At 37.7% G+C, this 10,369-nt stretch overlaps 1 protein-coding gene across 2 annotated transcripts in view; it reads right to left on the bottom strand.

The window, feature by feature from the left end:
• The window catches only part of Lix1 (limb and CNS expressed 1), a 56,078-nt gene extending 49,162 nt beyond the window's left edge, over positions 1–6,916 (bottom strand). Inside the window, exon 1 of one of the 2 annotated variants that reach the window (XM_031352180.1) lies at positions 6,562–6,916. In XM_031352180.1, coding sequence (XP_031208040.1) covers positions 6,562–6,643 — 82 coding nt within the window. In that variant the 5' untranslated portion in view covers positions 6,644–6,916. The remainder of the gene's footprint in view (positions 1–6,561) is intronic. The other variant, XM_031352181.1, reaches the window with a different exon arrangement.
• Positions 6,917–10,369: the final 3,453 nt, after the last annotated feature.

The raw sequence follows: 10,369 nt of genomic DNA, 5'->3' as shown, positions 1-10,369 counted from the left end.
TTTTTCACTTCCATTCCTTACCCCAAACATTTCTCTGAAGGAATGGAAATTTTTTCAGTTGTTTTACATAGTTAACCTTTCAGGAGGGTCTACAAAAAAAAATTAAAAGTAATATCCTCCTTTTTTTTTCCTGGGGGCAGGCATTACTTTTCAACTTTAGAATTTAAAAAAGCAGAAGTGGAAATTCTTTTATGAGAAAAGTTAAATAGCATTTATGTTTTATATATATCTGCACGGACACGGGGAGAAGAGAAAGTATGGAGGAACAAAAGGAAACTGTAAAAGCCAATTAAATTGTATGTATCACACTTAAACAGCAGCAGCAGCTGTGTGGTAGAGTTCACATGTGTGTTTTACATGTGTAACATGGGCCAGATGATGTCATCCAATTTTCAAAGCTTCATAGAAGTGACCAACTTACCAACCATGGATAACTATCTTCCCCCCACATTCTATTGGGCACTGACATTGCACTGTATATAAGACCTGACGGGAGCACTACTGTACGATAACTAGCTGAAATCAGGCACACAATTTAGTTCTATGAAAATGATCACATCTGTAAGAATTATGGTCTTACGTATATAATGTATTTCCCTGCTTTTTAGTATCTGCTACAGAGCCAGTATCTGTATAAGACACAGATAGAATTGGGCCATAGAAGAATGCTCTAGTTACTCTTAGCTGGAGTCATACTCAGGATGATTGTAGGGATGGTGAATTCTGATACTGTGGAGTGTTTCTTGAGGCTAGCTTGGGGTAGCTTCCTGGCTGAACTGCCTAAAATGGCTTTTTGTCTATAGGGTCTCTTCTTTCATGGTCCCCTCCCCCCCAAACACCTATTTTTTATGTCAACCTATTCCTAAACGTAGTTATTCTCTGACAATTGTGCCAATTGAGGAAGGCTTAGAATAATTCTGGGAAGTTTATTTCATTATTAAGGAGAATACTTGATGGTGGGAAAACTCTTCCTCTTTCACAGAGGAGAAAAATCAGTAGTTTAAATATGCCTGCCATATATCTTCGAGGTACCTGGACCTGTAGAAGGCTTCTGGCATGTGACAAAAATACAAGGTCTGTCTCTGCCCTGGGACTCACAACTAAGTTATGGACAAAACCACCCTGGGGAAATTATAACAAGTAGTTCAGAAGCATAGTGAAGAATTGCAGATGGAAACGCCATAAATACCAACAGGGTGGCAGGTTAGTGATGGGTTCTCACAGCTGCTCACCAGGATGAGATCGAAGTAGGGATCAACTGATTATCACCGCATTAGCGGGCAAAAATAAAGCCAACCAACAATTAAAACCGTAACATTCCATTGAGTCTAGAGAGACAATGGGGAGAACTGCAGGATGGAGTCATTGCCTCTTCTCTTAACTTTCAAGAGAGCTCTTTTTCTTTTAAAATGGAATTGTTTTAAATACCTCTTCAGACTAAACCGACATGGGCATTTGAACATGGAGGAAAAGAAATAAAAGCCTTTGGGGTTAAAACTTGAATATGAAATATATTAAATAAAAATTCCTTTATGAAAGGCTTCTAAAGTTGTCTAACATTTCTTAAATCAATCTGTAGCAGGTAATCAGTAAAACCGTATCATTTAAACAGAAAGATCATAACTTAGAACCTCACCCTTGGGCAGCTGTATCCTATTATGGCCTGTAACTTAGCACATGAGCTTCAGAAGTTGTTAAAATTGAGTTCAAGCTAACAAATCTCAACTGTAAAATAAAATAAAATAAAATAGAATAAAATAAAATAAAACCCTCTGGTGAGATGGGGCAGCAGCCTTTGAAGAGGTCCCATGGGATAAGTGTCTACCATATTTTATTTTGACCTATTAAGTGCATTTCTATATGAGGAAAAAGGTATTAGGACAGAGATGGCCTTTAAGTGACTGAGAAGTACTCCTCTTTTTAAAAGACTTTGAAGTATTGTCTCCTTGGGCTGTCTCTCAACATTAAAACTGTCAAATGAGCATTTGCTGATAAAAGATAAAGAGAACATCTTTTATACTGTTGATAGCTGAGCTGATGTTTGTATTTTATCAGCCTAAATTCAAATAAAAAGCATTGTACCCTGTTACAAATAAAATAAAATTGGCATTTGAACAGGCTTCCATAAAACATGCATTTCTAGTTTAATACTAAAAGTATCAACATTTAATCTATTGCAATTAAGATGGAATCATTGATCTGAACTGAAATGGTGTTCCTTCAAGGGCAGTTTACTTGGTGGAATATGTGTGCAGGAATTTTACATTTCTTACATCTACTCCCTCTGTGAAATGTGAACCTATAAATGTATCATCAAATTTATAGATTTCAAGTAACTACACTAAAGAGAATGGGGCAGAAAAAAATACTTGACTGGAGAGACCTTTTGTTCTCCCCAGCTATACACTGCCAGATTCATGATTACTAAGATGTTTTTAATAGCCTTGTAGTCTGGTCTGAGTTTTCCAAAGGGTAGAAATGTATCCTTTGAAGTTAAATATTCACCTATCTGAGATATATATATATATATATATATATATATATATATGTATATATATATATATATATGTAACCTTCCATGCAGAGAAATGTTTTTTAAATAAAAAAAGTTAATGCACCTCAAGTATGTGAGAAATTTGCATGTAACTGAGCAACATTTAGCAAAGACTCTATCTTGCCTTTTCATCATAGAATGTGGGGGAAAAAACCCAGTGAATTCTAACATATAACTTTATAAAGCTAACCCATCACCCACTTACTCTTGCAACTGAAATGACAATCAAGATAGCTTTTAAACTATCTCTTGGAGAAAGTTGTTTTGATTTGGCTTTTAGTTAATACAAGTAACTTCTTCCCAGGGACATATTTACCAGTTGCTAACCTTAATCTTTCCTGAGTTGGCCAATGGTTTCCTACTGATAAAAGCTACAGTTCTTCCTAGCATAGGTATGAGTACACCACCTCCAGTGATGCCATCTAGGCTTTGTCCCAGGACACATAAAGCCATAAACTTCTGCATAGCTTAAGATCATGCCTAACTCCAGTACCTGTGTTTCAGCAAGATTCAACCTGCTTCTTCTATTCAGCTCCCCTTCAGTCTGCGCTCCTTGTTTATGGCCTTTGGCCAAGTGGTTTCTCCTCCTCTAAAAATGCCCACACCACTGCTTTTCTGTCGTACTCTGTTCAGTTACAACTACTTATTAGGCTCCCCCACATCCCAGAAATGCTCATTTCTCTTCCTTCTCTGCTTTCTCTTATAGCCCCTATAATATGGTAACTGGCAGCTCTAAGAGGCAGTGTCATGTAGTGAGTGACAAAAGGTAAGGAGTTGGAAGACAGTATTTGTGTCTAGCCTTCAACCCCTTCTACAGTAGGACTTGGTCAGTTTCCTTCTGTTCCTTCACTTCTAGCAACAGTACTTATAAGACTATCTACATTTACTGGCTTGCTATGAAGAGTAAATGTTTCTGGCATAGGATCTGTCATACAATGAGGATTTCCCATCCTAGTTTTTATAAAATGAATGAAGAAACACTCTACAGATTAGATAGGTAACTATCTTACCCATTGGTAATGTGAAAAGTTAGTGTCAGGGTTAGGATATGCTATACAGCCATCTTGAAACCATGCCGTAGTTTCTTTTGGGAAAGCCAAGGAATGGTGAAACCGTAGTGAATAGCAAGTATATGCTCCACAAGAGAGGATGGGGGCTGCTCTTAAGATAGCTCATCCTTGCTTGTGACTCATGACCCACAGAATGGAACTGGATGGCAGAGAGCTCAAAGGGGAAGGAGGCATGGACACATGCCATCATCTATTTGCACACAGATTCTGTCTGGCCGCGGGGAGCTATCCAGTGCTGCCTGTGAAAGAGGTGTTCCTTTTGTGAAGATCAGCTTCATGCTGGCCTTCAGAAGCAAACTTCATATTGGGAGCCCACCTTATCCCAAACTTCATTCATTTGAATGTCCACCAGGAAGTAAAGAAAAATGCTATGGGGTTCCTTTCCTTTTAAAAAAGAAAATCATACCTTTAAAAACACACAGTTATCATAGATGAACAACTTATCTAAACTATAACAGACTGAACATATTGTAAAATGCCATCTGAAGGCTGAGCCGTGCATTCAACATTATTTCCTTAAGCGAATGTAACTGTTCCCACATGGTTCTGCCTCAGACCAGAAAACTCTGAGTGCTTTTCCTAATCAATGTGAAGAGAAAATTTACCCACTGTTGCTTGTTTGTAAGCAAATCAAAAGCCAACTGAGAGTGATGAGTGACTCAGGAGGCCAGTTTTTGCTTTGTACTGTGTGTGTCCAAAGAGTAAAGGAAACGCCACTTTGCATTCACAGAAGAGAAGTTTAGAAACAAGGTGGCAGTTTCTTTTTAATACTCCTTTGTTCACTTGAGTTGTGTTTTATAATTTCTCTAAGCCCCTTTTCATCTTCCAGGAAAGCAAGGAAGCAATTCTTTTTATGTGTTCCTCCTGGCAGAGACTAGATGGGTGGCGGCAGGGGAGGAGCCTTGAGTGAGCTAGGAGGACAGGAAGAAGACTTTTAAGAGCTGCCATTAAGGCTGGTGGCAGCTTTTTAGGTTGCCAGCAGGAGTGTGGTGGCAGCAATTTAAAGTTGTGCCAAAGTAATAAAGTTCATGAGCCAGACTGACATATGTAGCACCCACCGTTGCCAATGTATGGCTTGATCCTCAAACAGACGTCTGATGGCCTGACTCAGAAAGCAAACCCATTTCTGCCCTTCCACAAAAACTGGTAGAGACATTTGTCATTTAGTTTATGACATTCAGTCATTTTATCTCCAGGTTAGAAAAGCCAGAAAGGAGAGGACCTAACATCCTCATCTTCACACTCACTAACCGAGCAGCTGCAGAGCAAGCAGTTCATTCCAGAGTAAGTCTGAAACGACAAATGCTAATGTTGGGGTTTTTGTTGTTAATGAATGACATATATGAAATGTGACAGTTTTTCCATATGAGAAAAAAATTCTTTGTGGATTACAAGGGTCTCAGAAGAAAACAACAACAACAAAATATAGCATTCTTGCAAAAAATTTTGGTGACAGACATTGTCCCTTTAAAAACTCCTAGTCTCTCTTCTAAATTGTATGCAATTGGAAGAAATTAGTTCAGCTTAGGAACTGGACCATACAGCTTCAGACTTGAACTTTTCCCTCTGTTTCCTTTTATTGCTTTTGCTCTCCAAATTCTAGATGCAAGTTCTTACAATTTAGCCAAAGCTTTGGACATGCCAAAGCCTTTTACCCTTCACTAGGATGTGAATGTACTGAAGGAGAAAGACATTCTTTCCTTCTCTTTCACTGAGAGAAACATACCAAGTCAGAATAGATGCCAGGCTAAGCTTGAGGATGAAGTGATTTTTATTATTTCTAACATAGCTATTGATAAATGCTTGAAGGCAATTTTTTCTTAAATTAAGAAAGAAAGTAGCTTTCATTTTATGCCTTAGAGGACAGATTGGTTACAATTTAATTTCTAAGAGGGAAATTTTATAGAATAAAGAGTCCAGACATTTCTCTCTCTCTCTCTCTCTCTCTCTCTCTCTCTCTCTCTTTCATCACACATATGAGAAATATAAGCTGCAGGGACATCTGGAAAGGACCATTATTCACTAATCAGAAAGCAAAATCCAAACCACTGATACTTTGATGGAGACACACATCACTAGAGGCACCAGGAGGAAAGCTGTAACGTATTGCAGGCTAAAAACATTCCATATGCATTTTCACCTTTTGGGCAGATCCAAAGCACAATTCTATTTCAGAAGCCCTTTGTAATCTGACACTCACTGTAGATAAGATACACTATGAAGATAGTCTGTTTTGCAGCAGCAAGAAATCAAATTGGTTCCAGAAGTGAACTTATATGACAAATGGTTTAATGGTATTGCCGGAATTGTAAAGCTTGACTGAATTATTTTTCATAATCATTTTAGAAAAAGATTTAAAAATAACTTTCATGCCATGTGGAGTGGGGGTGGGGATGTTGGGAATGAGGCCGAAGTTAGAAGGCATCTCATTTTATTGGTATTATAATTTGTTATTAAAATTTAGAAGCTCAGTGGTCAAAATTAAATTTTGTTTGCTACAAATGATTTTAGATAAAACAATACCTGATTTAATATGACTAGTTATGTTGTGGAAGATTAAATAGATTAATAACGAGCGGCGCACTTTTTATTATCATTTCCAAGTTATTTTTAGTTTTCATTGAGTTCCAGTCAGCTTTGTTTTATTTAAAAAGCACCTGGAAAAGTTCATTAAGACTTGGCAGGTTTTAGACTTTAGAAAAAGAGTCATCTACACAGTACTGTCTTGGCAAAATAGCCCAGAGTCTTGTGGATGTAGGTGAAAGGAAATCATTCTCCTGACCGAAGTCGGGAACAATTTAAATATCGCTTAGCCCACAGCACACGACTACAAAGATCTAACAGAAATTGTAGTTAAATAAGATGTGACTAGACACTTAGGACTATTTTCTAAAAAGCCAGAAAAAAAAAAAAAGTTTTTTTCCCTTCAGTACTTACAGTCTTTGAAGACCAAAGCGGGGTCTCTGTGAGGCAAGGCTTGGGCAATGATGTGCCTCAGAGATTCCAAGGTTCTGTCCATCTCGGGTCTGCCTGTGCAAGCCTCCTGCACAGTCTCCTCATGCCTGAATTCTTGCAGCTCTGGACTGAATTTGTGCAGCTCATTGATGCACTGGATTACCAAAGAATCCCTTTTAACATCTGCCAATCAGACATTTCCCAGAATCTAAAGACCCTCAGGGCCCTCCTCTCAGGCTCACTTATCTTTGTTGTATGCTGAGCTAATTAGCCTGAAAGGCTGGCTGACAGGCTGGTTCCCATGGCTTCGTTCTGTTAAACACACCCACCTACAGGCAGGCTGGGGAAGCTCACTAATCCTGAGAACCAGATTCTGCCTGGATGCTGTGCTGCTTCCTACTTGGGCATTTCTTTCAGCTTTCCATCTTTAAATGTGCTGTTCCTGGAATATGGACCCAAGAAGCCTCCTTCTGCAGTTTCCTAAATTATAAGGGGAAGGCTTGGGACTGCCATCACTGAATAACCACTACAACCAACATACTCTAAATTCCCCTTTGGAAAAGAGGTACTATAAAGATTATGATTGGAGTTAGATTATGCATTATTTCTGAAATCAGAATCCTCCCTGCAAGGATAGTCGCTTCCGGTGAGCAGTAGCAAGCAATGCCTAGTGAACTATTTTATACTTTGCCTGGCCATACTTCTTTTTCTGTTACCTCCAAGACAAATCATTCCCAAGATTGACTTTAATTAATTCTGATATCATTCACCCATAATTTATTCTGTTAAAAATTTCAGGGTGAGGTCTGGAGAAATGGCTCAGTGTGTAAGGACTCTTTTTTTTTTTTTTTTTTTTTTTTTTTTTTTTTTTTTTTTTTTTTTTTTTTTTTTTTTTTTGGTTTTTCTAGACAGGGTTTCTCTATAGTCCTGGCTGTCCTGGAACTCAGGCTGGTCTCGAACTCAGAAATCCACCTGCCTCTGCCTCCCAAGTGCTGGGATTAAAGGCATGCGCCACTACCGCCCCATGTGTAAGGACTCTTGTGAAAGCAAGAGAACTTGGTTCAAATCCCTGGCATGTATGTAAAAGCACGGCATGGTTGCATATACATGGCTGCATGTACAGGTAACACTAGGGTAGAGAAGCTGAGACAGGTGGCTACCAGGACCTGTCTACTAGTTAACTTGGCAAGAATGGGTAGTTTCATATTCTCTAAAAGATGTGAGTGATAGAAGCCATCTACCATCATCCTCTGAAATGCTCGTTCATACACACCTACATATACCACAGACACTATAACTACCACCATCATACCACCAGCACTACCACCATCATACCACCAGCACTACCACCAACATTACCAACAGCAACACCAAAAACAATAGCAGCAACATCAGTGACAAGAATTTCTAGTGACGAAGAGCAAAAAGCAATACCTTTAAAAGAAAAGTTTAATTGAAAGTTATTAAAATAACTCAGTGAATCAGACTTTTTCCTATCTATGCTCTCTACAGATCCATACATATCTGTAAAATAATACTTTGACAAGAGACAAACATGTCATGTGATCACATATCACACTTCAATAATATGTAATATCAGAATAAATGAACCGACTTTAGTGGCTATACACTCTTGTTGAGGAGCTGGGAATGACTTCACTGCTTCATTTAAAGTTTTTTTTTACACAGATTTCACCACAGATTGTTTTCTCATGTTCTTTCCAATTCCATTATTATGAAACTAATTCTTTAAAGACTATATAAATAGAATGTCTTTCATGTGATCAATTTCTTCAGCTAGTTGTAGAAGGGTGGGCCTAGTAAAAAACAGAGAAGGAAAAGGTAGCAGTGATAATAAATGGCTATTATAATGACTATTCCTTGGCAAATACCCACAGGAAATATAGGCTACCCAGAGAAGAAATTCAGGATTGTCCCATAGACAAAAACATTAAATGAAAGGATACATAGATCTATGTATATTTCATATGTATGCTTGAATCTCATGTGAAGAGATTTACTTTGGGTCACAAAGTACGCTATATATGCCTTGCATCAAACTGTGAGCATGTGCAGGTATGAATGCTCACATATGTGTTTGTGAGTGTGTGTGTGTGTTGCTGAAGACCAAACCCAGAGACTTGCACAGACTAGACAATCAATCTATCATTGAGCAATAACTTCAGGCCAGAAAAATGTTGCTGTCTGTAGTCCAAGAATTTAAAATTTATTTTTTATTTTGGGGAAAGAGGTTCTTAATTTCAAAAATAATCTGGATGATTGCTGGATGAAAAAAATTCTGTTACACAAGATATTAGACACATAGTATCTATGTAAGAACTCTGAGAGTAACATAGTATCAGAAACCAAGACAGTTAATTATGGAGCCAGGACAAATAATATAGGTTTCTCAAAAGAGTGATAGTGATAATAGGAAACAGAAAAGTTAGAAATGATTGATGTCTGAAGTTTGATCAGTGAATGGGCTTTTCCTGTAGATTTAAATGGAATGCAATAATTCTTTAACACATTTTGTTTATTTTATGTGTATTGGTGTTTTGCCTATATATGTATCTGTACCACATGTGCTCCTGGTGTCTGTGAATGCTGGGACATAAACCTGGATACTCTGGAAAAGCAGCCATCTCTTGAGGCTCAAATACTAATCTTAAAAATAGTGTGGAAGAAGGAACAATAAATGTGGGTTTAATAAGGCCTAGGATTATATTTTTGTCATCTAACTGTGAAAAGCCATTCATCTCTGAGTTTACTTTTCTCATCCATAAAATCAGGGAGTTAATTTGAATGTTCCCTTTAAGTTCTAAAACCTATGATTCTATGGTTAAACACAAATATTAGTACAGATTTTCTAGACATGTAGAAAGTCATAGATTCATTTCATAAATGCTAGACTGATATTTAGAAAGTCACTTCTAAGCTGGGTGGTGGTGTCGAATGCCTTTAATCCCAGCACTTGAGAGGCAGAGGCAGAGACAGGCGGATTTCTGAGTTTGAGGCCAGCCTGGTCTACTGAGTGAGTTCCAGAACAGCCAGGGCTACACAGGAATACCTGTCTCGAAAAAACCAAAAAAAAAAAAAAAAAAAAAAAAAAAAAAAAAAAAGAAAGAAAGTTGCTTCTAGTCCCATTTAACCTAACCATTCATCTGTAGTAAACACAACTAATATCAATATGATAAATTAAAGATGCTCACTGCCAGAGCCACATAGGAATTTGTAAGAGAGCTATGAGCATCTTCACAAGACCTCAGATCAAATTTACCAAGACAGTTCAAAGAAACATTATATATAGCCTTTTAGAATTTTCATTTAATAAATGAAAACAATAAAGACCGATTACACAACATCACAGTTGTTTCATCATTAAGTTCAATCTTTCAATAAAAGTTTTCCTAAGCCTTTGCTTAAATATTCTTTAAATGTCCATAAAACTTTCTTAGGTCTACTGGGCAGTGGCAGCACAAGCCTTTAATCCCAGGACTCAGGAGGTAGAGGCAGGTGGATCTCTGTGTGTTTGAGACCAGCCTGATTTATGGAGCTAGTTCCAGGACAGCCAAGACTACACAGAGAAACCCTCTTGCAAAACACAAACAAACAAAAAATTCTTAGGTCAAACTTACGTTACTAGAAGTCAGAAAAACTACTATATAGTTTCTTTGCTTTCTTTGATATAAAAAGCAACTAACAGAGATGGAAGAGCCAAGGAAACATTGAGCAATGGTCTATTTTAAAGCTCACAGCTTTCACTGTGAGCATTAACTACCTGAAGGTT

Source organism: Mastomys coucha, unplaced genomic scaffold (assembly GCF_008632895.1).
Source record: "Mastomys coucha isolate ucsf_1 unplaced genomic scaffold, UCSF_Mcou_1 pScaffold5, whole genome shotgun sequence".
NCBI classification, from domain to species: Eukaryota; Metazoa; Chordata; class Mammalia; order Rodentia; family Muridae; genus Mastomys; species Mastomys coucha.
The sequence above is the reverse complement of the archived record's forward strand: the minus strand, read 5'-3'. Positions and strand labels throughout refer to the sequence as shown.